Raw genomic sequence first — 27453 nt, 5'->3', positions numbered from 1 at the left:
TCTGTCCATTATCTCCAGTTTACCCTGTATATATCCTATTGCACTTCTTTGTTTGCATATTTCCCCATTACACTCAGAGCACAGACTGCCTTTTTTATATTTCTTGGTTAATCCATTGCCTTAGCATGGTGTTTGGAACGTAGTAGGGGCCTAATAAATGTGATATGCTCTGATTCATCTAGTCTGGTCAAAAGGTAGGTTCTTCTCTTTACCAAACTCAGGTAAAAACTTCTCCTGAGTTATTCAATTCAGGGATAGTGATAATTAATAACATTGGAATGCTGTAAGCTTTACAAAGCATCTTCCTCACAATAATCTTGTGAGGTCAGTAGTATAAATGAGATAACTCCCATTTTGTAAAGACATGTAAGCTTAAATTGATTCAAAGTTTGCCCTCTATCTGCTATGCTATGGAACTTTTTTTTTCAAAACCAAAAATACTTTTACAGTGGATGGCAGATGTTAACAATAACAGATGTTTTTACTGTGTTTTCATAATCAAATCTAGTTTTCTGCCTCCTTTGATCAACCCCAATTATATTAGTAAATCTCATCTTAACAGAATGTTTGAGACATTTTCCTTGCAAACCCATTTCTCAGAGGGGTGACTGCTACTACTTTCAAGTTGTGGGGTAACCTATTTGGTGTCTATCCTCACTCTAGCTTCCTTTAACAGTCGATCAATAGATTTAGTTCTTTAGCAAAGGGACTTAGTTAACTGATATAGCAAGAACAATAGTTACAAAGCATTTTCCCTAAAGACAGGAATGTACACTATTCCAAAGATACACAGAATCCATACTGGGGGGCAGAGATATTAGGTATGAATTTAAAGTACAAGAGTAATGAGGAAAATGTGAAGATAACACACATAGCCAAGGAAATTTCCAGCTCCAGAACTGTTGAATCTCAATGTCCTGTCTTTTTCTGAAGAGACCTGCTAGGAGTTATGGTGTTGGTAATGAATCATTGGCTCATCTGTTCAGCTGAAGTGCCACCTAGAAGGGAAGGATATCTGCCTTGGATGATAAAATAATCTGGGTTTGCTCATTGTAGGGATTGGAAAATGTTGGCTGGATGGGCCTGTCCATTGTGAAGCTATAGGTCCAATCTACTCCTGATTGAGCAGGTCATTGAAGAGCCTTGCTTGCTTATTATCAGACTTGATGGACTGGGCTGGATAGTAAGGTTCAGGTAGATTGTGCTACTACTGAACAATATTTGTTATGGATAGGGGAGGGATAAGGTAGAACCACTGATTCCCCAAATTTTGGATAAATCTCTTAATCTCAGTGAGCACAAATGTATTCTTAGTATTAGTAAGCTCTGTATCCTTACTTTTTACATATTTCTTTTTTCCTACCTACCAATTTTATATATTTTTAATAATTCATGAAATATGTATATTTTAACATTGGGGAAGAATTCAAGTAAATAACTCATTTAAAATAAAGTTACAAAGTCATTGTTTTTCAGTCTCTTTCTCAGCTGACAAGAAGCAGTGGATGTGGGTCCAGACTGGAAATGAATGTTCACCAATCAGAATTGCAGAGAAACTTACTAGTTTGCATACTGTGTCCAAGCAAAAATAAAATCCACAGTTTCTTCTCACATGATAGTATGATGCAAATCATATTCAAAAGAGTTGAGGAAGTATAGTTGATAAGGAAGTGATAGTGAGTAAAGCTATATTCAGGAAGTACTTGATTCTTGGAGAAAATGGTTCAAATAATACAGGGAACTTTTTTTTAATAACAAAATTTAATTCCTGGAGTTTCTGCTAAAAGGTTACTGTTGGAAAAAAAATCTCCACATTATTTAACCTAGGTGACCTGATTTTTTCCAGTAATCTTGCAAACAACAAACTTTTACTGATGCTTTAATGTTATACCATTTTCAAGGGAGGTCTAGAATGGTGGATAGAGGGTTGACTTGTGAACTAGGAAGTTCTGCTTCAATTCTGCTCTCTGGACATATATTGGCTCTGTGATCCTGGGCAAGTCACTTAATCTTTTAATTCTCCAGGAAACTCCCTAAGACTACTGGTATGGAATATTCTCTGGCTCACTATTCCCAGACTCTTACAGTCTTCTTTCTTAGGGTTCTGGTTATCCCTCCCCTGAGAGATTGAGGCATTATCCCTGACTTAAGCCCTAATACAGACTGTTAACTAACAGTGACTAACCTCTAGTTCCTTTTAAGCAATAAATATCAGTTTCTAGAAAGGGATGTTTACTTATAAAACATTGATCAGAAGTACCAACATTTTCCCCAAACACTGATGCCCCCACCTCAGTCTTCTGGGCTTTCCGATTAATTTTAGTCTCATCAAGTTCCCATCCAAATGTGACATTACTTCATTTATTGATCCTTGGGGAAAACCAGTGCTGGATTGGCTGCAAAAACTGGCCCGGCTCAGTTGCTGTACTTCTAGACTCCCAGGTGGTTCACTTTTCTGATCTTTAAAAGATCAGAAACTCACTAGATTGTAACCTCCAGTTTAATTTTGCTCACCTAAAATGGAAGCACAAAATTAAGGCTTAGATCCAAGGTTCACTTCATGGCACCACACATTGATTTCAGAAGGGGAAAAGGCTCAAAGTCTCTCCTGGATGGGTATTGTCTGGCATTGAAGAGATCAAAAGAAATTCTTTTTTTTTTTTTAAAGGTTTTTGCAAGGCAATGAGGTTAAGTGGCTTGCCCAAGACCACACGGCTAGGTATTAAGTGTCTGAGACCGAATTTGAACTCAGGTTCTCCTGACTCCAGTGCTCTATTCACTGCACCAACTAGGCACCCTGAAAAGAAATTCTAATGAGAGATTGGCCAACTTTGAAAGTTCCACTTCAATAACTGCAGTCAATCAAAGAGCCTGCCATTCACTAGTCTAGAATCAATTTCAGAATGTGATTAAGTCCAATATCTGTCAGGGTTGCCCCTTCACCCCACTATTGCATAGTTTTCTCTTAAAATTAACCTGAAGGTGGGGTAAGGATCAAACTATATACCACTGGAAGCAGTTTCTCCAGTCATACAAAACTGGGGAATAAAATGGCCCACTCATAAGAATAAAGGATAAACATCATCACCTAAACATAAATGCCCGCTCATGTCAGGATCCTTTAGACTCGGTGGATGACCCAAGATCAGAAGGGTGTCACCACACTCTTCCTTCCTGACCTTGCTGACATTTTTACACGTATATAGAAGGAGGCAGAGGGGATGCCAGAAATAAAAGTCATATTATTTGTGGTAGTGAAGACCTGGAAATAAAGGAGGTGCCCATTGTTTGGAAATAGCAGGAAAAACCACCACTGTGGCATCTGAACCCAAGTATGGTGGAACCGTAAATAATACATGGGAAGAATTCAGAGAGACATGGAAAGCTATGTATAAACAGATCCAGGACCAAAAGAACAAGTAAATGAAAAATCACTAAAGGGAGGTAAAATTCTGAGTAATTTAAAAAAAAAAAAGGAATAGCAGATTATGTCCTCCCAGAAAGGAAGGAGGCTCTAATAATGGGACCAGGTCTATGCGGGCAGATTGGGTCACAGGTTCGGGTGGTTTGGGTTTTTTTTTTTTGGTTATAATGGAGAATTCAGTTTGAAAGGAGTAATGAGGAGAGATGTGATGCAAAAACATGAAGTCACTTAAGGGGTACTTTTTTTCCCTTTTGAAAGCAACAGGCTTTGTCTTGGCAGGTTCTGCGGCCCAGGGCTCTGTGCCCCGGATGCAGGTTGGCGCGGGGGCAGGCCGAGGCGGGAGGGGGTGCAGGCAGGTCCGGCGGCCGTCGCCATCCGGGGCCTTCGCCATCCGGGGCGTTCGCCATCCGGGCCCTTCGCCATCCGGGGCCGTCTCGCCTCCGCCCGCGGCCGCGGGAGCGGGGGCTCCGGGGGCTCCTGGGCCCGGCCCGCTGGGCTGGCTCCCCGTCCTTCCCCAGGCCCTCGGAAAGCCAAAGCCAAATCCCGGCTCCCTCGTTCGGCCATCGCTTGCTTCGGCCTGGCGGGGGCCGCGGCCGGGGGGCGGGGAGCCGGCGCGCCGCGAGGCCGGGAGGCTGGGGCGGCATGGAGGGGCCGCGGGCGGCGGGCAGCGGGGCCATCTCCCTGCACAACTTCAGCGCCAGGCTGTGGGAGCAGCTCGTCCACTTCCACGTGATGCGGCTGACGGACTCGCTCTTCCTGTGGGTGGGCGCGGCGCCCCACCTGCGCAACCTCGCCGTGGCCATGTGCAGCCGTTACGTGAGTGGGCCCGGAGGGGGAGGGGCTGCCCGCGGCGCGGCGCGGTGCGAGCGGCCGGGCCTGCCGCGGGGCCGCGCCTGCCGCGGGGGGTGTCGGGAACGGACGCGCGCGCCCGCGGACCCGCGCCCTTGACTTCCACTGTCTTTAAACACTTTTTATAAAGAAAGATTTTATTTATTTTGAGCTTTACAATTTTCCCCACCCCCCTCACGGTTCCATGACCTACATCGATCTCAGTAAAAACATTTTAAAAAAAAACCCTTTACTGCCCTCTGACCTCCTCGGGAAAGAAGGCAGGAAACTGCCCATGACCATGACGTAAGCGAGACTGAGCGCCCTGCTCCGACGCTGACGTCATGGGGGTCGGGAGGGGCTGGCGCCCCAGCCTTCCCCAAGGAGCACATTTCAATTTATATTTATATATTCATTTTTTTCATATTCATAGTTTTATATATATTCAATTTATATTTATAGCAGAAATGCAGTATTATTGTAAACACGCTGTAGATCATCTCCACAATCTCTTCCCTACTAAGAGTCAAACTTTATGACAAGAAAAAAAATTTTTTTTAAAAGTAAAGAAAAAAGGGGGCGACTAGGTGGTGCAGCAGGAGGAGCTGAGTTCAAATTCAGCCTCAGACACTTAATAATGACCTAGCTGTGTGGCCTTGGGCAAGCCACTTAAGCCCATTGCCTGTTAAAAACTAAAAAAGAAAAAAGGTAAAGAAAAAGCTGTGTGGCAAAAATAATCATCATATCAGTCAGGTTTGACTGTTATGGCAATATTGCTCATCTATAATTACCCACCCAGGGGGAAAAAAGGGAAGCAACTGAGCTAAACTTCATCACTGTAACTATACAGCGTTCAATTTTGATTTTTCTAGTGGTTATCTGATTCACTTACATTGTGGTAGGCAATGTGTATATTGTTTGGCCTCCTTTGATTACTCAATTTTGTAAAAAATCTTCCAAGTTTCCCCATGCCTCTTGGCATTCTTCAAATCTAGGATTTCTTTACATTTCATTAACATGCAGCCACGTCAGTGGGCATCAACTTTGTTTCCAGTTGTTTTCTTTTTCACTGATACAAAAGTGCTGCTAAAAATCCCATGGTGTATGTCTTTTTCTTTCTTTCATTATATTCTTAGCAGTGGGATCTTGGGCTGCTAGGGGCCAGGGTCTGAAGTCGGAAAAATATGACTGCAAATGGGACCTCACACATTTACTGGCTGTGTGACTCTGAAATCACTGTTGACCTCAGTTTCCTCATCTGTAAAATGAGATGGAGAAGGAAATGGCAAACCACTCCAGAATCTGAAATGACTAAATGATTAAAAAAAAAAAGGGATCTTTGTGACAAAGTCTCCCTCCTTTTTCAGTAAGGCCAGTTTATCCTCCTGACTTTTCATGACCTGTTTCTACCATAGGCCCTAGCATTCATTAATTTCCTAATTAATGATCTTGAACTCTGAAATTCTTCTCCTGGATCTCCACCTCCTAGTTTTTCTACTCTCCCTCTATTCTCACTCATTTGAAGTTAATTTTTTTTTTAAGTTTTTGCAAGGCAGTGGGGTTAAGTGGCTTGCTCAAGGCCACACATCTAGAAAATTATTAAGTGTCTGAGGCTGGATTTGAACTCAGGTACTCCTGACTCCAGGACTGGTGCTGTATCCACTCTGCCACCTAGCCACCTCCCCTTTTTTTTTTTAAATATAGGAAGTATTGCTTATTAATGCTAGTTAATGTCTGAGGCCAGATTGAACTCAGGAAGATGAGTCTTCTTGACTCCAGGCCAGCACCCAATCCACTGAACCACCCAGCTGCAATCTCCCCCACTTCATAAACAATATAAACACTTAATGTTTGTCAGCTGACTGCCACATCTCGATTTACTTTACTCTTTCTCTCTCTCTCCCTCCCCAAATATATGTCTACATATATGTGTGTGTGGTGTATATGAATCTATGTAGATGAACCTGATGCTGTTTTTTAAACTGCTTATAAAATTTAACTTAGTCATGACAAGACTATATTGCTTATTTATGTCCTTTTCTGAACTTCTTCCTCCTTTATCTGCATTTTTAATAGTTTATTAATGCTTTGTCTCACTCTTATTAAAACTATTCTCACTGCATCCTCCACATTGTATCCTCCTGTTCTAATTTTATTTTCCTCTCCCATTCAGTTTCACTCTGTAGTTGACCATTTCCATCATTCTCTACTGGGCTTTTACTACTGGACTTTGGCAGGATATTTATTCTTTACTGGTGGATCCTGTGCCAATTGCCTCATTGATGTTTTTCAGTCCCTTTCCTCAAGCCTCTAATACCTGTGTCCTTCCTCTCTCCTAGCAGATGTCCTTGGTTCTCCTTGTACTGAGACAAAGAGACCATCTGCAATGAACTCACTCATCTCTCTTATTCTATGCTTCAGAAGCTCATCTTGGTTGATGGTCAGGATCTCACAACTGCTAACACTCCATCTTGGTCCTTGGATTTAGTTCACACAAAGAGCAAGCTTGTGATTGCTTCTTTATTGAAGACCCATACATTCAGAGCTTGAAAAGAAAGAATAGCTCTACTAAATTATATTTCCTTCTTTGCTAAAAGCAAGCAAACAAACAAACACTATTAAAAAACACTTAACAATGCACATGAAGTGACCAGGTCATCTTGAAAATATTCCTCCTGGTAGGAACTAAGCTTCCTGACTTCTACAAGAGACCTTTCCTAGTCTAATCAGCTACTGATGCCTCTCTAGTTCAGACTCTCTTCCATCTACTCTATCTTTTTATATGTACACGTTATTTGCACATTCTCTTCTTCACCGTAAGTTCTTTGAGGGTAGGCACTGTGGATTTTGTTGTTTTTTTCATTTGTTATGGCCTTTCTCTGTACCCCTAGTGCTAAGCACAGTGTTTGGCACTTTTTTGTTGTTTAGTGGATTTTCAATCATGTCTACTCTTCATAACCCTGGTTTTTTTGGTTTAGTTTTCTTTTTTTGCAAGGCAGTGGGGTTAAGTGGCTTGCCGAAGGCCACACAGCCAGGGCCAGTGCTCTGTCCACTGCGACACCTAGCCACCCCCTATGACCTCATTTTTCTTGTTAAAGATACTGGAATGGTTTGCTTTTTTCTCCTCTAGCTCATTTTACAGATGAGGAAATTGAGGCAAACAGGGTAAAGTGACTTGCCCAGGGTCACACAGCTAGTTAATGTCTGAGGTCAGATTGAACTCAGGAAGAAGAGTCTTCTTGACCCCAGGCCAGCACCCTATCCACTTAGCAACCCAGCTGCAATCTCCCCCCTCTTTATAATCAATATAAACACTTAATGTTTGTCAGCTGACTGCGACTGCCCCATCTCGATTTACTTTCTCTCTCTCTCTCTCTCTCTCCCCAAATGTATGTTTACATATGTATATATAAGTGCACACATTTAATATACGTGTGTGTATATACATATATATGTATGTATATACACACACATATATATATGTTTGGCACATAATAAGCACTTAGTGCTTGTTGATTGCTCCATTTTCAGGTTTATGTTCATCTTGTATCTTGCTCAGGTCTTTCTGTGATCCTCTTGCGACTTAGTTCTGTCATTATGCTCACCCTCCTATGGATATAATTCAATCTGTTATTTTCTTAAAGTGAAGGACCCAGTTTCCTGTACACAGTTCTTAAAATATTGTTTGACTAGTGTATCATATACAAAGGATTGTCACTTTAAGCTTACTTTTATTCAAATCAAAATGCTGAACAGAACAGGGCCAAAGGCTGAGGCATGTGGGAGGCTATTAGAGACTTTTCTCCAGGTTGACACTGATCCAAAAAACACTCTTTGCTCTTGTATATTTAACCAATTCAACAATCCACGGACTTTGCATTTAACGTCTTGTCTCCACTCATATTAGAGGGGATGTTGTTACATGTTCTGTTGAAATTTGGGGATATTTTATATGTGGTATTTCCTGGGTCTGCTAGCCCTGTTGAAAAAAAAAATGTGCTTGATATAATCCATCACTTAGCCTAGGGCTTGGTATATTGTAGATATTTGATTGAATTGAAATCTAATAACCTGGAATTTAAAGAAATATGAGAAGACTTCAATAAATGGATGAAGAGTGAAGTAAGCTGAACCAAGAAAATAACACATACCAGGACTATAATATTGTACATGAAAAGAACTGTAAAATGAGACTGAGAGCTGAAATTTTAATGACTGCTTTTTTAGCCTGAGAAAATTTCCCACTGTCCCTTCATTGGGGAAGTGAGGACTTACTTGAGAGGCTTCATTTCTGGGAAATTAATCATTTTATTAATTATGCTAATGGATAAATAATAAAAGGGGTCAGTAACACTCTTGAAACTCTTCATGGAACTGACCCAGTGATTATATGCCAGTAGAAGAATGGGTGTTCCCAAGGGTTGCAATCAACTCTGATTGGTTAACAATTAATAAGAAGAATATTATGATGTACAATGAACCCATTCTAATGAGAGTCTGAGGGGGGAGTGATTGTGATCACTCTCACTCCCAGCCCATCCCCACTCTTGGCAGTCTAGACAAAGAATCTACCTCCCACCCAGGGACATGTAGTGAGTGGGTGGCAGGTGAGGCAGAGCTGAGCTTCACCTCTGATTGTGAAGGATTGAGTGCATACACCTGGCTTAGTGTATCCCCAGATGAATGAGCTCAACCCTTTGCAATCTACTCCTGTCTAAGTCTGAGAACACTTTGGGCTTCCCCATTTGGCTGGGATCTGAACAGGTTTGATCTAATCTAATCTTATTATCAATCCTGTCCTTCAGATGCTAACTTGACTCAGGATGAAGAGATAGGAAAAGAAAACACCCTGAATCTCTCCCCAAATTGGTAGTTTAATAATACTTTCTGTCATATTGATTGGTTTAGTTGAACTGTTTTTTTCTTTTAAAAAATTGGTTATAATGGGAGGAAAGGGAGAGGGAGATGAAGGAATATATTCAAAAATGAATGGGCAAGTAATGATGAAAAATAACAATACACTACTCCTTCAAGGTCCTGTAATTAGAAGGTATATAGTTTAAATCCTTTAAGGAGGATTCATTGAAGGACAAGTCTAGTGCCAGCATCCAAGGTAATTCCAACTCCAATAAGGTATATTAAAATTGCTACAGTTAAAAAGTTTGTAGTTGGATCTTCAAATTGAGGCAACCCACTGCCTGTCCCAGCCCCTGCCTCCATGCTCTTAGCTGAGTTTCCCTCAGGGCTGAAGTGTTTACTTGGAAAAAATAAGAATGTTCAAATCAGGCCTGAGTCACCCAGATACCCCAGCTAGGAATAATGGAGTAGAACCCCTATTCTATTTTGTTAGTTTTCGAAACTTGGGCCATATTGTGCTACTAGAGGTGAAATTCTTGGCCTGGTGCAAGACAGACCAGTGTGAAAGCATGTGCCAAGAATGTTTTTATTATTCAAGAATGAAAGTTGGAGGTTTGAAGATGATCAGATACTGTCTTAGTGTTCCGACCTATCATGATGTCAGCTAACAATCCAGTGGCTTTATTACCATGGCTCATTGGGCAGCTTCCCCAGAAACCAAAGTCTTTGGGTTATGGGGGAGTATGGTTGCTGAGCTGAGCAACATAGGGACAGGTTAACTTTGCCTACTCTCCTAAGTTTATTGCCAAATATTATTGATGGTGAGACCATCAAGAGCCAGGTTAGCTTTGCTGTACTGTTGTAAGTTTGTCACTATACATATATATGTATATATAGTAAAAAAAAAAGATGTCTTTGCACAACATTCCCTTCATTTTAATTTTAATTTGTATGTCTTATCATCATTGACTTGATGTCATGGTTTTCTGTTTGGAAGGACAACAATTTGTTGGACAAACAATAAGAATTTCTTTATATTTTTTTATTGATGACCTTTTTTCTTATATCCACCATAGTTATCCTATTTTCCTTCCCCTCCTAGAGAGCCATCCCATAAAACAAATTATATTTTTCTCATTAAATAAATATTTTATTTGTTTTTCAATTATAAACAATAGTAATTCCTACCAATCATTTCTTTTTGTAAGGTTTTGAGTATTACAATTTTTCTCCCTCCCTCCCTTTCCCTCCCAACAGAAGGCAATCTGATATAGTTTACGTTTGCATCTATGATATGCATAGATCACAATTGAATGTGTTGAGAGAAGAAACAGATCTAAAAGCAAAGTTATATTTTTTCTCTTATTTTTGACACATATTTTTAGAATAATTCCCCCCTAAAAAAAAAAGAAATCTTTGTCACTGATCATTGTATCCAAAAAAGTCTGGAAATACATACAATGTCCTGTACTTGGTAACCTCCCAGCTCTGCAAATGGAAGTAAAAGAAAAAACTTCTCAACTCACTCTCTCTCTCTCTCTCTCTCTCTCTCTCTCTCTCTCTCTCTCTTTATTTTTTATTTTTTTAGATTTTTTTTGGAAGGCAATGGGGTTAAGTGGCTTGCCTAAGACCACACAGCTAGGTAATTATTAAGTGTCTGAGGCCACACCTTGAAAAAAAGTAAAAAAAAAAATCTATTATATGTGACTATCCTCTCCTATGATCTACCTTCTCCTCTATCACCCATATCCCCCCTCCCCTCCCCTGTCCCCCTTTCTCTCCTTTTTCTTCTAGATGTCTATACCCTATTGAGTGTGTATGCTGTTTCCTCTCTGAGCCATTTTGTTTTTTAGTTTTTTGCAAGGCAAATGAGGTTAAGTGGCTTGCTCAAGGCCACACAGCTAGGTAATTATTAAGTGTCTGAGACCGGATTTGAACCCAGGTACTCCTGACTCCAGGGCCAGTGCTTTATCCACTACGCCACCTAGCCGCCCCTGAGCCATTTCTGATGAGAATGTAGGTTCCCTCATTCTCCCTTGCCTTCCCCCTTCCATACCATTGCAAAAGCTACATGAAATATCTTTTATATGAAATATCTTAGCCTATTCTACCTGTCCTTTCTCTACTCCCAGTACATTTCTCTTTCACCTATTGACTCCATTTTTACGATATATTATATCTTCAAATTCAACTCTCTCCTGTGCTTTATCTATAAAAGCTTCTTCTGAAACCTGCTCTATTGAATGAAAAGGTTCATATGAGTATTATCAGTATCATCTTTCCATGCAGGAACAGTTCATCATCATTAAGTCCTTCATAATTTACACTTCTTGTCCACCCTCTCTATGCTTCACCTGAGTCCTGTACTTGAAGGTCAGACTTTCTGTTCAAGCTCTGGTCATTTCAGCAGGAAAATTTGAAATTACCCTATTTCATTGAAAGTCCATCTTTTCCTCTGGAAGAGGACATTCAGTTTTGCTGGGTAATTGATTCTTGGTTGCATTCCAAGCTCTTTTGCCTTCTGGAATATTATATTATATTTCAAGCCCTATGAGCCCTCAGTGTAGATGCTGCTAAGTCCTGGGTAATCCTGACTGCAGCTGCATGATATTTGAATTGTGTCCTTCTGGCTGCTTGTAATATTTTTTCTTCGACTTGGGAGTTCTGGAACTTGGCTACAATATTCTTGGGGGTTGTTTTTTGGGATCTCTTTCTTGGGGTTTCTGGTAGATTCTCTCAATTTCTATTTTACCCTCTGCTTCTAGGATAGAAAGACAATTTTCCTGTAGAAATTCTTTTTAAAATGAAATCAAGGGTCTTTTCCTGATCATGACTTTCAGGTAACCCAATAATTTTTAAATTATCTTTCTTAGATCTGTTTTCCAGATCAGTTGTTTTTTCAGTGAGATAGTTCACATTTTCTTCTAATTTTTCATTTTTTGGTGTTGAATTATAGTGTCTTGATTTCTTGCAAAGTCATCAGCTTCCTTTAGCTCCATTCTATATCTGAAGGATTTGTTTTTCTCAGAGAGGTTTCTTATCTCCTTTTCTGTCTGGCCAGTCCTGCTTTTTAAAGCATTCTTCTCTTCAATAACGTATCGAACTGTTTTATCCATTTGACCTAAGCTTGTTTTTAACATGTTATTTTCTTCAGCATTTTTTGGATCTCCTTGACTAAGCTTATGACTTCATTTTCATGTTTTTCCTGCATCTCTCATTTCTTTTCCCAATTTTTCTTCTATCTCCCTTACTTGATTTTCAAAATCTTTTTTGAGCTCTGTCATTGTCTGAGCCCAACTTCTGTATTTCTTGGAGTCTTTAGTTGCAGAAACTTGAACTTTCTCATCTTCAGATTGAGTATTTTGATCCTCCGTGGGACCAAAGTAATTGTCTATTGTCAGGTTCCTTTTATTTTTTCTGTTTACTCATTTCCCCAGCCTGTGCCTGGTTTTGGGGTACTTCCTGAGCTTTTGAGTGTTATTGGGACATTCCCACAAGGACCTCAGTATGTGAAGCTCTGACTGCTCTCCTGGTCTGTTGAATGACCACTAGTACACCCCTCTGCCCTGGGCTGTGTGTGTGGGGGGGGGTCCAGACTGTGACCAGGGTCTGAATGTGGTCACAGCACCAGAGTCCTGTCCCAGGGACAGAGGACAGACCTCGGCAGTCTCCCTCCACTTCTTTACCTTCCTTACCTTTCATGAGCTGAGCATTCAGGGTGCAGCTGCCAGGTGGCTCCTGTTTCCTGGGATCTGGGCTGTGCTGAGGGCTATGGAGGGTCATGCTGGCCTGGGTTTTATGCTCACTCTGGCAGGGGTCTCCCTGCTGATCTTCCAAACTGTTCTTGGTGCTTCCTGGGGTGCAGGTCAGGAAACTGCTTTTGCTGCTAGGAGCTGGAGCTCCCAGGTGCCCTGGGGCTGTTTCCAGGAGGCTGAAGTTCCTTTGCTCTGGTGTGCTGCTGCCCCTCTAACCTGGTGGAACAGATTCTTCCCACTATTTTCCAGGTTTCCTTGGGCTGGAGAATTGCTTCACTAGATCTTTCTATGGCTTCTGTCTCTGGAAAATTTAGTTCAAGTCATAATTTTAAGGTTTTTGAAATATTTTGGAGAGCACCTAAGAGAGGCTCTACTCCTGCTTCCCTCTTGGCTCCACTTGGAACATTTACTTTTGATCTTTTATGTGTATGTTGTTTTTCAAAACAATGTTTTTCCATTTTTATTGTCATTATGTATATTGCTTTCTTGGCTCTGCTTACTTTACTCTGAATCTATGCTCCTTTGTATTCACTACATACATCATTCCTTAGAAAACAGTAATATTCCATTACATTCATGTGCCACAATTTGTTTAGCTATTCTCCCATGGATGGGCATCTGCTTGATTTTCAGTTTTTTGCTGTCACCAAAAGTACTCTATATACATGATTTGTTGCATATGGGACTTTCTTCTTGTCAGTAACCTCCCTGGGGAATAAACTTAGTAGTTTCTGGTTCAAAGGACATTTTAGCCAATTTATTTGGTCTCAGATTGGTTGAATTGATTCACAATTCTATCACCATGTACCAGGGTACAGATCTTCCTACTTGGAAACAGCTGGAAGCAACTAGAGCTTTTGAGTGTTATTGGGACATTCCTGCAAGGACCTCAGTATGTGAGGCTCTGACTGCTCTCCTGGTCTGTTGAATAACCACTAGTGCACCCCTCTGCCTGGGCTGTAGGGGGGGGTCCTTGCTCAATGCGGGGCCCAGACTGTGACCAGGGTCTGAATGTGGTCAAAGCCCCAGTGTCCTGTCCATCAGCTATCGAGATAGATAGATACCAGCTAGGTGACTCAGAGTTATAGAGTAAGGAGTCAGGAAGACCTGAGTTCAAATCAGGTCACTGACACTAGCTGAGCAGTACACTAAACTTCTGTTTGCCTCAGTTTCCCCAACTATAAAATGGAGATAATAATAGCACCTACTTCCCAGTGCTGTTGTGAGGTCAAATGAGATATTTGTAAAGCATCTAGCACAGAGGCTGGCACATAGTAGGAATTTTAATCGGTGATTGTCTCCTTCCTTCCTATTGTTTGCCCTTCCTTCTAGAAGGAGATCATGATGTCAGGGAGGTGATACTTCCCTGCACATGAATTGGATTTGAGTGAGGATTTAGTGAGCTAAGTTACTAGCCTCACTTTCTCCTCCAGAGCCCTCTGCATTCAATGGCCAGATATGGATAAGGACGACTGGAGATGCCCTAGATGAGGAGCAATCACAGTTAAGTGTTTTGTTCAGGGTCATCTAGCTAGTAAGAGTTAAATGTCTGAGCCTAATTTGAATTCAGTTCCTCCAGACTCTTGGGTCAGTGCTCTTATCTATGTGCCACCTAGTGGCCTTCCTTCCTAAGACCCCCTCTGACATGCAACATTTAATATGCCATGTGTGAAGTGAAACCTCAGTTGTTTTAGTTTGCATTTCTCTTATTCGTGATTTGTGATCTATATTTTGCAGTTACTTCTATTCCTTGTTTAGTTTAAAAATTTATCTCCTAAAATGCCACCTACATCCAGAGAAAATGCTGTGGAATCTGAATGCAGAGCAAAGCATACTATGGTTACTTTTTAAAAACTTCTTTATGTTTTTCTTTCTTTTTCATGGTTTCTCCCCCTTAGTTCTAATTCCTCTTTCAACAACATGACTAATATGGAAATATGTTAAACACAATTGTATGTGTACAGCTTTTACTGGATTGTTTGTTGCCATGGGAAGAGTGGTAGAAAAAATCGGAACTCATAAACTTGAAAATGGATGAATGTTGAAAACTACCTTTACATGTAACTGGAAAAAAGAATAAAGAAAAAAAATTAAAAAAACCAATATAACTCTTTTCCATAGCTGTGAGAGATATGTGAGCTGCTTCTCTTCCAATTTTTAAAAATTGTTAAGATCTTTAATATTAAGGTCATTTAGAATGTATTGGTGGAATATGGTACAAAGTGCAAATTTCAGACTTGCTGGCTATTTTTATCAAATGAGTTTTTCCCTTAGGTAATTTGTTTTCCACTTTATCAAACTTATTGAGTTCCATTGTTTCTTATTCCTCCTTTTCTAGTATGTTCCATTGATCTATTTATCTTTCTTCTTCCTTCTCTCACCAATCCTTGACTGATTTTGATGACTGATGTTTTAAAAAATATAGTTTGAGTTCTAGAAGTATTACTTTCCCTTTTAGTACTATCTCTTTTCATGATTTACCTTGATATTCTAAATCTTCTGTTTCTCCAAATGAATTTTGTTTGTATTTTATGGAATTCTGCAATGTAACCATTTGATTTGATTGGTATCATATTAAAAATGTAGATTAACATTATTTTGTCATTTTTATTTTATTAGCGTAGCCCAGCCATGAGCACTAAATAGATTTCCAAATATTTAAATTGTTCTTTATTACTTTAAGGAGTACTTTATAATTAAATCGATACATGTCCCTTGTGTGCTTTGATAGATTGATTCTCAATTATTTTATGCATTTTGTAGTTTTTTTGAAATGGAATTTCCCTTTCTCTTTTACCTCTTGATTTTATTACAATTATAAAAAATACATTTGATTTTTGAGGGTGACCTTTTAATTGACATTGTTGCATCCTCTTTTTAATTTTGTTCTTGTTTCTACTTCATTTCTTTCCCTCAGTCCTTGCAAATCTTCTCATGATTCTCTGATTTTTACTCTTATTCCTTTGAAAGTTAATTGCAGTAATTAGTAACTGGGAAGGCTTTGTTGCTCCCCTCACCCCCACCCATAGTCATGCAGTGATGGCAGGGAGAAGGTGGGGCCTATACAGTATTCCAAAATGGGAGAGGGGGAAAAAAAAGTTAATTGCAATTCAGTTTTGATCTATGCATATCATGTTAAACAAATGTAAAGACTTATCAGATTGCCTTTGGGAGGGATGGGAGGAAGGGGGAAAAATTGTAAAATTCTAAACCTTGCAAAAAAAAATGATTGGTAGAAACTACTATTTCTATATAATTGGAAATATTTTATTTGTTTTCCAATTATATAGTATGTAGAATTATATTCTAATAATATAATTCTACATACTATATAATTGGAAAACAAATAAAATATTTATATTAATAAAAAAAAGTTAATTGCAAGGCCTTCATTTGTTTTATTTTAACCCAGTGATAACTTTTTTAGATTTCACAAATCTCCTTTGAAACAAATTCTGACCAAGTAGGAGCACAAAACCATTTTGTTTTGATAGTGCAATACCCTGGGTAGCTTACCCAAAGTGAAGGGATCCTCATTAATCTTGTAGAACATAGTCATTGAAGGGAAATGGGACTGTTTTCAAATAAAGGCACCTGATTTGTTACAGGTGTAGTTGTGGAGATAAAATGTCTTGGCTTCCAGGATGCTAATGTTGGTTGAGAAATAGTAGACCATGCTCAGATTCTTTAGTGTTATATTTACTGCAGGGTAAGAAAGGAGAAGAGATGACTTTAAATATGTGTTAGTTATTTGATAGCATGAGTTCTAGCACCTGAGTATCGACTTTAGCTGGTCTATGCTCAGAGCTTCACATTTGCTTTGTAAATAGCAGATGCTACTTAGGCATCTGAAGGATATGCAGACTACCCTTTTCTTACCTTCCAAGGTATGCCTATTTGTGGGGGCAACCTGGTGGTGCAGTGGATAGAATGTAGGGCCTGGAGTCAGACTCATCCTCTTGAGTTCAAATTCAGGCACAGACACTATCTTTGTGATCCTGGGCAAGTCATGTAACCCTATTTGCCTGTTTCTTCATCTATAAAATGAGCTGGAGAAGGAAAAAGCAAACAATTCTACTATCTTTGCCAAGAAAACCCCAAGATGGGGTCATGAAGAGTTGGACATGACTGGACACACCTGAACAAAAATACATTTGGGAATTTTGCACTGCCATTCTAAGATAAAAGCATTCTAGGTGTTGGTAGCTTTATTCTTGGCTAGATTAACAGTCATTCATACATTGTTTTTCTTTCAGGACTCCATTCCAGTGTCTACTTCTCTTCTTGGAGACACCTCTGACACGACCTCCAACTGTCTTGCCCAGCGACTAGGTACGTATGGGATACCTCATTTTACATAGTAGATCTGATGTTTTTTGTAAGTTAGCTTAAAAACCACATTTTAAACAGATTTGGGGAACTCACTATCTAAAGGAATGCTGTAACTCTATAGAGCAAATTTTCCTTTAGGGAAATAATTAGTTATCTGAAATGGCTTCTTTGGAAGTACAGGTTAGTTCAGTGTATTTTCTTGATGTTCAACGTGGTCATGGAAAAGTTTTGTCTACCACATCTACCCTTTTGTCTCAGGACCAGCATTTTCTCAACTGCATTGGTTGCCTGCCAAGTTGCTCTCTGCCAGATTTATTAAGCTGCACTCATCTTTTTAGAACTTGAGAGTTTGACTGAGACTCTAGAAACATATAACTCTGAAATGTTAGAGCTAGAAACAATGTTAAAGACCATTCAGTCTAACTCTCTTTTACTCATTCAGAAATTGAGGCTGAGCTAGGGGATTTGCCTTGGAAGTCCCATAGACATGGCAAAGGTGAGACTAGAATCAAGTTCTCTTGACTCTTAATTCAGGGTTCTTTCTACTTCATAAGAAGCATGTGAATTGGGTTTCATGTGATGCATCAAAAGTCTGAGAGACATAATTTGTGGGTTATTAATCATTTTATTAATTATGGCTAGCTCAGAATGAATAAAATGATGATCATTTGAGACCCATTGGGGAGGCCTCTTGACATTTATATACCCTTGGAAGAGTAGGTTTTTCTAACAAGTAGAATCAACTCAGATTGGTTAACAATGAGAGGATAAATTTTATAATGAGAAGTGAGTCTATTCTAATGAGGGGCTGGGTATGAGATTCTGATCACTCCTCTCTTGGGCAAAGAGATTCATCTCAAGCCAGACTATTCCTGTCCTGACTTCAATCGTGGCCTCAACTAGCTGGGTGACCTTGAGTGAGTCTCTTAACCCTGATTGCCTTGCATCCAGGATCATCTCCAGTGATCCTGATTACATCTGACTGCTGGATCTGGAGGACTCAGGAGGAGAAAGTGAGGCTGGTGACATAGCACAGCAGCCCCTTACTCAGATTCAATTCATGTACTTGTCATGGTATCACCTCCCCAGTGTTATGATCCAAGAATAAAGGACAAACCTCATTATCATCATTAATATGGTAGATTAAGAGTTTCACCTAGATTAGATTCTCCTATTAGGCCTCCCTATTAGGTATGGAAAGGATTTGGGTAGTTTTGTCAAACAGCAATGTCCTTCACAAAGACTATATGAATAACTTACTCGGGGTTTATTTCTGTATGGAGAAATAGGAAGGGAAAAATCTTAATCTCACTTAATAACTAACTGATTATTAACATAAGAAATAATCATTTATCTCACTGGGAGGTAAAGAGTTATGGTATAAGTTGAATATCTGGGTCTCCAAGCAAAATTCATTCTCCCTTCCCCCAACCCACTCACCCCAGAAATGCCACACATATTGACACATACCCTAGACCAGAATGCCAAACTCAAATAGAAATGGGGCCACCAAAGTCATACATAAAGATCCCTGTATCCCTGTGGGTAGATATTATATTGACTTAGAAAACTACATATTACCTCATCTTTTTTATTGAATATTTTATTTATTCCTAATTACATTTAATTTGGTGCAGTGAGAAGTTGGCAGTATTGGAGGCTGTAGGTGGGCTGTAGGTTGGGGTGGTATGTTTGACAAGTGTACCCTTAACCCTTTATTGTGTCTTCAGGGTGTTTGGGGGCAGTAGACACAACTTGTGAGAATGAAGAACTTTCATGTTTACAAGTTTGTAAAATACACAGTGGTTTGGCTTATATATAGTTAGACAAAGAATTGAATTATTTCCATCAAATATCCTGGTAATTCAGACAAGACCAAAATGGAGGGCAGAAACTTTTCTTTTTTATCTTTATAGGTCCTTAATAAATGTTTGAATTGAAAGTAACTCTGGTTTAGGTAATGGAAAGGCAAGGCTGGCCTAGAAAAGAATCAGGGAGATGATCAGTTAAGGCACAGTAAAGATAATTTTAATTTTGTAAGGTCTTTAGGTTTGAAAAAAGAACTTGATATTTTATTGAATAGCCTAAGACCAAAAAATTTAGAGGAAGTGGTTTGAAACTTTATTTAGTGTATCTATAATACCACTCATGAGTTAGTGTATCTATAATACCACTCATGAGTTATTGAAAATTCTGAATTAGTACAATTTATATTTGTTTTGTTGTTGTTCAGTTGTTTTCAGTTCTGTCAACTCTTCGTCATCCCTTTTTTTTTTTGAGCACAGATGCTAGAGTGCTTTGCCATTTCCTTCTTGATCCCCCCACCTTTTTTTTTTAAGCAGATGAGGTAACTGAGGTTAAAAAAAGGGTTAAATGACCTGACCGGGTTTACTCAACTAGTAAGAATCTGAGCCCGGATTTGAACTCAGGGAGATGAATCTTCCTTACTCCCCTTAAGTATCATACTCTAAGAAGTTCACCATAGTTAGACCTACTACAGCAACCCAAGCCATGCTTTTCTAGACATCTTCCTTCTTTGCTACTAAATGTGTAAAGTATACCTCTTGCCCTAGGCATTATCATTAAATCAATACTACTAGATTTCTTCAAAAGGCAAGTCACTTGATTGGTCTTTTGCTCCACTCCTCATTGTGACTTCCTAGACCAAAGTTCCCTGTTCTGGCCAATCCTCTCTTATATGGTTATCATGCTAGATTAGAATATACTTACTCTAGAATAATTGGAAGGAAAGGAGAAAAAAAATAAAAGTTAGAATACAAATATCCTAAACATAGAGATCACATTTCTTTTGGGTTTGTACCCCTAGCATTTAACACAGATTCTGATGCATAGTAGGTGAATGCTAGTTTTCCATTCATTTTATCAGGATTCTAAGAGAAGAAGAATCAAGCCTCAGACACTAAGCTAGCTGTGTGATCTTGGGCAAGTCACTTAACCTTTTTAACCTCAGCTTCCTCATCTGTAAAATGGCGACCTACTCTAGTATCTTTTCTAAGAAAATCTCATAGAGAGTCAGATATGACCAAAAGGATTAAACAACTCTCTTAGTGTCCCATCTTGTACTTGGGCTTAGATTTTTTCCCCCCCAAGTACAGAACTTTACATTTTCATCTCATTATACTTGAGCCCTCATTTCTTGTAGAAATATTTATGGATTTTAATTGTTATACTGTATATTAGGTATTCCCTCTCAACTTTTTATTACTCAGAAAGTTGATAAATGTTCCATTTTGCCAAGATGATGTTTTTAATGACCATTCATTTATGTAGCTCTTTAATTTTTTTGCAAAAACACTTTCCTTAAACCCTGTGAGGTACAGGTATTATTATTATTATTATTATTATTATTATTATTATTATTATTACTACTACTACTGTTACTATTATTATTATCTTTATTTTACAGATGAGGAAGATTGTGATTTGACTCTAGGTGAATTAGTAAATACACAAGTTATTGATAAAACTTTTAAATAGAACAAGAGCCAATGGTTGAATCTTATTTTGTCCCACTATAGACCTATCTCTGGGTTAATTCATGCATTTGGGGGTTAAGGCTAGTTACTAGTTACAAATCTATGTAACTTTTTGTAATGTGCAGTTCTCACCTCTGTCACTTAAGAATATTGCTGAACTTAAAATAATCTCTGTCATTGCCATTCCCCTGATCTGCTAGTATCAGAACTCTGTTCAGGAATTGGAGGCAAACGGGGTTAAGTGGCTTGCCCAAGGCCACACAGCTAGGCAATTATTAAGTGTCTGAGACCGGATTTGAACCCAGGTACTCCTGACTCCAGGGCTGGTGCTTTATCCACTATGCCACCTAGCTGCCCCTGTCCTCCATTTTCGAAGAAGACCATGCATTAGGGAGGTGATGCCATGACAAGCACATGAATTGGATTTGAGTGAGGATGGGTTGTGCTAAGTCTCCAGGCTCACTTTCTCTTCCTGAGCCATCCAGGTCCAGTGGCCAGATATGAATCAGGACGACTGGAGATGACTCTGGATGCAGGGCAGTCAGGGACAAATGACTTGCCCAAGGCCACACAGTAAAAGTAAAGTGTCTGAGGCCAGATTCAAACTCCTATCCTCCTGACTCCAAGGCAGGGCCCTATTCACTGTGCCATCAAACTGCCCTTAGTGATGACTGCTTTGTATTTGAAATGCTTTGAAATTGTCTCTGTAATGAATCCTTTCAGAACTTGGCTGATGATTCTTGACAGTTTTTTTTTTCTTAGCAAACAATACCAATCCCCCCCCATCCCTTTTTGGTGATTTCTATTGAAGGGGTCAAGATGAGTAGGCTTCCCTGGCTCACCATCTTCTCAGAAGTCTCTGGGCCTGATATCTAGCTTCCTGATCTCTCACTTCCAGAATCCATTTTATTCCACTTTTTGAAAATCAGGAAATTGGCCTGAATCTAGTCTTCAGGCAGGGTTCCCATTCTTCCTGGTGCATGATCACATTGATCACCAGCTGTGGTTCGGAAATCAGAGCTGCAAAACTTTCCTCTACCCCAGGGTATCTAGATCTTGGGCCAGGCTTTGGGGCAGGAAGGATATCTTATTTTTTACTTTTTGTATGGCAAGAGTTGCACATTTTTAGCCATTTATTTGGATTCATTTAGCTATCTAGTAAGCACCTACTGTGTGCAGAGCATCCTAGGCTAGCTCCTGGGAATGACAAAAGTCATCTTTATTCCTCTAAATGTATTCAAGCAGACTGTCACCTTTCTTGGGATTCATTTCCCTCTTAGCTGTATTTATTCCTCCTTTTATAATCTAAAGATTGTTATTCGTATTGATGGGATGATTTTCTCCAAAATAATTTTTGAAGCTCTTGTTGACAGGCAAGGTGTGAAAATTGGACTTTCATTCTTGAAGTCTATGAAAGGTACTTGAAGGGAAAACTCAATTTTTTTTTAACTTCATTCCAGCATGAATTCTCCTGAAGGGTTTCACAACCATACATGACTGGCATTGTATTATTTGTCCGTAGACTTCCCTTCTCTACTTTGCTGCCTGTTTGTCCAGTCAGCATAATAAGTAGAGGAGGGTGCTAAAAATAAGATGATTGAGTAGCTAAACTGCATAGGTCGAAACTGGACAAGCCCTTTGGGATATCATAGACCATTCTATTCAGACATGATCCCTTAACACTGGACATTGCCTGACTTTAGCCATGACCAGTAGGCAAGGAGATGCATGGACAGTTGACTTTTAATGCTTATTTGTAGTTTTCTTCATCATCTTCCTTTTTTTTTTTTTCCACTGTGGGTGGCTCTGTCTGGCACTAAACAAAGCTCTGAATGTATAAACCTGGCCTCTGATGAATAAGCAGTTTAGAACTTAAGACAGGAGAGCTGAAGTAGACATCAGAACAATACAGAATGGAAAATAGGGTGGTTACATCATACACAGAGGGTAACTAGGGTGATTCAGTGAATAGAATGCAGGGCCTGGAGTCAGAAAGACTTATCTTCCTAAGTTCAAATCCAGCCTCAGATACTTCTTAGCTGTGTGACCTTGGGCAAATCACTTCACCCTGTTTCCTCAGTTGAAAAATGAGTTGGAGAAGGGAATTGCAAACCATCCTAGTATCTTTGTTAAGAAAACCCCTTCTGGTGCCATGAGGAGTTGGACATGACTGAAACACAAAAATCTCATTCAGTTTAAGGATAAGTTTATTTTAGAGCTAGAAGACAGGGATCTTTCTGCATAATACCAGGCAGCTAGAATGTTTTTTCTCCTACTCCATACTACCTCCAAAAATAGGTGAGACTGAGACAAGTGAAGGGAAATTGATATTAGGATTAACAACTGTCAGTCTGTAATCATTTATTATAATCCATTATGTGCTAGTCATTTCACTAAGCACTATGGAGTAAAAAGAAAGGCGAAAGGTAACCTTTGATCTTGAGGAGTCTAACGCAGGAGACAACACTCAAAGAACTATGTACAAGAAAATTATATTTAGGATAAGCAGAAATGATTAGCAGAGGGAATGCGTTAGAATTAAGGGGAATTGGGAAAGACTTCATGGGGTTTTAGCTGGGACTTGAAGGAAGTCAGGAGGTGTTGATGAAGAGGGAAAACTTTCAGTGCACAGAGAATAATCAGTGAAAATATTGGGAGATGGAGTGTTGTTTGAAGAACAGTCGGGTCAGTTTCACCGAATTGCAGAATACATACTAGGGGTAAGATGTGAGAAGACCAGAGAGGTGGGTAAGGCAGATTGGAAAGGGCTTTGAAGTTCAAGCAGAGGATTTTGTATTTGATTCTGCAGGCAAAACAAGGAGTCACTGGAGGTTATCAAGTGAAGGAGTGAGTGGCAATGATGTGGTCAGACCTTCCATTTATTCTAAAGGGGGTATAGTGGAAAGAAGAAAATGTATTTCTTGCCCATGACATTCCCGACTTTATTTCTTATCCTAACTTTCCCTAACCTAATTTAGATTGTCTAGGTAATTGCATTTGAAAGAAGTCATTCAGGTTGGCCAAGAATCTCTGCTACAGAATTCCTAACAAGCATTTGAAATTAGCTAAATTAGGTTGTCCAGGTGATATTAAGTCTTTGGGGATGGAACCTTTCCCCTTCCTCTTCCTTTTCCTCTTCCTTCCCCTTACCCCCACCCTCCTCCCATTCCTCTTCCTCTATTTCCGTCCCCTTTCCCTATCCCTTCCCTTCTTCTTCCTTTCTCCTCTTCTCTTTCCTTTTCCCTTTCCCTTTCCCTTCTCTTTCCCCTTCCTCTTTTCCCTTTCCCTACCCCTTTTCCTTCCTCTTCCTTCCCCCTCTTCCCTTTCCCCTTTTCTTTTTCCCTTTCTCTTCCCCTTTCCCAACCCCTTTCCCTTTCCTTTCCCCTTTCCCTTTTTTCTTCCCCTTTTCTTTCCCTTTCCCTAGTATTGAAATGAAAAGGGTTCACAGAAATGCACAGTTTAATAACTTTTTGGTGCATTATTCCAAATCGATTTTCAGAATGGTCAGACCAGTTTACAGTACAATCAATAATATGTCAGTGTGCGTCTTTCCTGAATCTTCTCCATTATTTCTCATTTTCCTTTTTAGTTAATTTCACCAACCTGTTGGGCTTGAGTTGGAACCTCAAAATGAACAGTTTAAACATTCAGAATACATAAAAGAGAGTAATGTGAAATAAGGTCTTTAAAGGTCTTAAATCTAAGTCAGTCTGAATAGTTTGTAATATGGTTCATATTAGGCAATAGGGAGTTACTGAAGGTGGTTTAAAAAAAAAGAAAAATTAATAGGAGAGTACCATAATCAGAGTTGTGCATTAATTAGGAAATGCTGTGGTAGCTATATTTTCCAAGTGTCTGTGATAACCCTCCCACCAAAAATGATCCCTGTTTCTTCAGATTTTCCTATTGTATTTTGTCAGAAGTTATCTCTTTGACCCTACCACATCTATCTCATTCTTCCTTATTTGTGCTATACCATATTCTTACTTTAGATCATAAACTCCAACCTGACTGTTTCCAACTGAGGGGAGGTGGGGTGGGAAGGGAGGGTGGAGGGAAACTTTGTAACCTGGAAATATACATGTACAAATGGATGAAAATAAATTTTAAAAAAGGAAAAGAAAAGGGGGCTTGCATGCCTCAGCACTTTTCACTCCTCCTAGAGCTGTAACTCATGTTATGGAGGTTGTGCCCTCTTCTTGAGAAGAGCAAATAAACTCCTTTTTTGTTCTCCCCCCCCCAAAAAAAAAGATCATTAGCTCCTTGAGGACACTGTCTTTCTTTATTTTTAAAAATGATTGGAATTGAATTCCTTCAAAGACCAGGCACCCATCTAAAGGATAGGATGTTCTATTATATTTTCTTTGCCAGATATTTATTTTCTTGAAAGGTCCCATGAAGACCCAAGCAGGTGGTAGAATTACAAAGTCTTCTTCCTGTCATCAGATCCAAGAAGGCTCCTATATGCATGTGTTGAATCCCCACACATATGAGGTTCCTATGTGTTGTGTTAAGTTATGGCTTGTCATTTTTAATGTCCTAGCACTTGCTATAGTACTGAACTTGGGGACTATACCTTTTCTTTAGACCCTGCCTGGCAGGGTGTCTCTTTTTTGTCTATCTGCTGCCCTAGGAACAGCAACAATGAGACAGATTTAATTCACAGTTGGGCTTCATATTGGGCTTGTCCCGACCTCAGAGACCACCTGGTGCTGGTCAAAGCAGTACAATAATTATGTGGGATTTTAGCAAAGGATGAGACCATCCAGAAGGTAGGTAAACACAAAGGATTGTCATTAGGACAAGCTCAGGATACATACAGCTTGCTTGCTGGGTCTTAACTCTGGGAAACAGGGTGTCGGGATAAGCCAGTGGTTTAAATTGCTAGGGCATCTGGTTTAATGAAGTCCTAAATCATGTTTAATTGTTAGGCTCATGTCCAGATAACTTGATTATTCTGAGGTCTTTCAGGCCTTAGATCTGGGGCGTCAGTGGTTGGTGTGCTTCATGTCCAAATTGGACCCTGAAGGTTGGGTATATGCTACATGTTGTCTGTAGAGGAGCCAATATTCAAACTAGCTCTTCTACTCCTTCCACTTCTCTCCTCTTACTCCCGTCACTCCCTTCTGTTCCCCTCTTATTTACTCCTGTCTTCCTCCCCTATCCTCTGCTCCCTCCTCTTCCCCATCCCTTTCCCTTATATTCTCTTCTGTCATTTCTTTCCCCTTACTCCCTCTCTTTGGTCTCTTCCCCTTTCTTACTCCCCCCGCCCTCCCTTTTTGGGGCCAAAGGCTTCCCCATTTTCAGGTTGATATGACACCTGGAGAATTTGAGACTTTAGTCTAATTCTTTGCCAGTATAAATGAGGACCTTTCATTCCTGTATGTGACCCTGTGTTCTTTTCTTTTAGCCCGGAAGACTAAAAAACAGGTGTTTGTCAGCTACAATCTTCAAAACACAGACAGCAACTTTACACTTCTCATAGAAAACAGGATCAAGGAAGAAATGGAAGCTTTCCCAGAAAAGTTTTAGCCCGGAAAAAGAGCACAGTAGCATGTGGTGTTTTGTAATTTATGTACATTAAACATAATAAAAAAAGTCAATTTGTTTGAGTTTTGCTTTTTAAAAATTAGCCTTACTCCCTTTGGACCTCTAGGTGGTTCAGTGGGTAGAGTGCCAGGCCTGGAGTCAGGAAGACTCACCTTGAGCTCAAATCTGGCCTTAGGTAGTTGTGTGACCCTGGGCAAATCACTTCACCCCATATGCCTCAGTTTCCTCATCTGTAAAATGAACTGGAAAAGGAAATGGCAAACTACTTTAGTATCTCTGCCTAGAAAACCCCAAATGGGATCATAAAGAGTTGGAAAGAATTGAACCACAATTTCCTTTATCTACTTTTTAATGATCAGAATGGTTTGTTTCCCTGTTTTAATCTCTTCCTCTAATTCCTTTCCTTTTTCCACCTCTTCCTTCAACCTTTCTTCTTCAGGCTTTGACTTTTTAACCTTCTGATTAGCAGTATATTCACTTCTCATGTATAGGTCTTCCACATCTTTCTCTCAAAATTTTTCAGCCAGCCATCTCCTAGGCAGATAGTAAAATTCATGTGAATTTAGTTTGCTCTCCTTTCCTCTTATCTTCTGTATGTTAGGATCAGCTCTTTGGGGCAGGAAAGAGAGAGGAGTTCATCTATAATTATGGTCAGAGACTTTCCTGGGGTGCAGAGACATAAATGAGTTGCCTGTGGTTATTTACTGTATATGGAATCCTTGAGCCTACAGCTCCCTCCTATGTTCTGGAAAACATTTCATCCAGTGATAATAATCTTAAATGTTGCTAGTCATGACATCATCTTTCTGATGTCACAGTTGTCTTCAAGAATGAGGATCAAACCACAATATTAAGCTGTCAGTTATTGATGTCTTTAGGAAGGAAATATGGTTTGCTAGTAGGCCTAGGATTCTCATGAAGTTTCATTTTAAAATTAATCTCAGATTTGTTGAATCCAGTTTCCACATGTCTTAGTTTAAGATGAAATGTTTGTAGTCTGGAAAGAAAAGTAGGATATTCTTGTTCCCTTGGAGAAAAGTGACCCTTTTCAATAAAGCAATTAAGCTTTTTTTTTTTTTAAAGCAGGGCAGGGGTGGCTAGGTGGCACAGTGGATAAAGCACCAGCCTTGGAGTCAGGAGTATCTAGGTTCAAATCCAGCCTCAGATTAATAATTACCTAGCTGCGTGGCCTTGGGCAAACCACTTAACC

At 39.6% G+C, this 27453-nt stretch overlaps 1 protein-coding gene across 1 annotated transcript; it reads left to right on the top strand.

The window, feature by feature from the left end:
- Positions 1-3981: 3981 nt before the first annotated feature.
- PSMG4 (proteasome assembly chaperone 4) lies at positions 3982-26296 on the top strand. The gene is made up of 3 exons (XM_074208812.1): positions 3982-4240; positions 17121-17196; positions 26104-26296. Exons 1-3 carry the CDS (start codon positions 4067-4069, stop codon positions 26223-26225), a joined length of 372 nt encoding a protein of 123 aa, XP_074064913.1. The 5' UTR covers positions 3982-4066; the 3' UTR covers positions 26226-26296.
- Positions 26297-27453: the final 1157 nt, after the last annotated feature.

This window comes from Macrotis lagotis, chromosome X (assembly GCF_037893015.1).
Source record: "Macrotis lagotis isolate mMagLag1 chromosome X, bilby.v1.9.chrom.fasta, whole genome shotgun sequence".
Lineage (NCBI taxonomy): Eukaryota > Metazoa > Chordata > Mammalia > Peramelemorphia > Peramelidae > Macrotis > Macrotis lagotis.
Note: the sequence above shows the minus strand (reverse complement) of the source record. Positions and strands in the feature narration are given on the sequence as shown.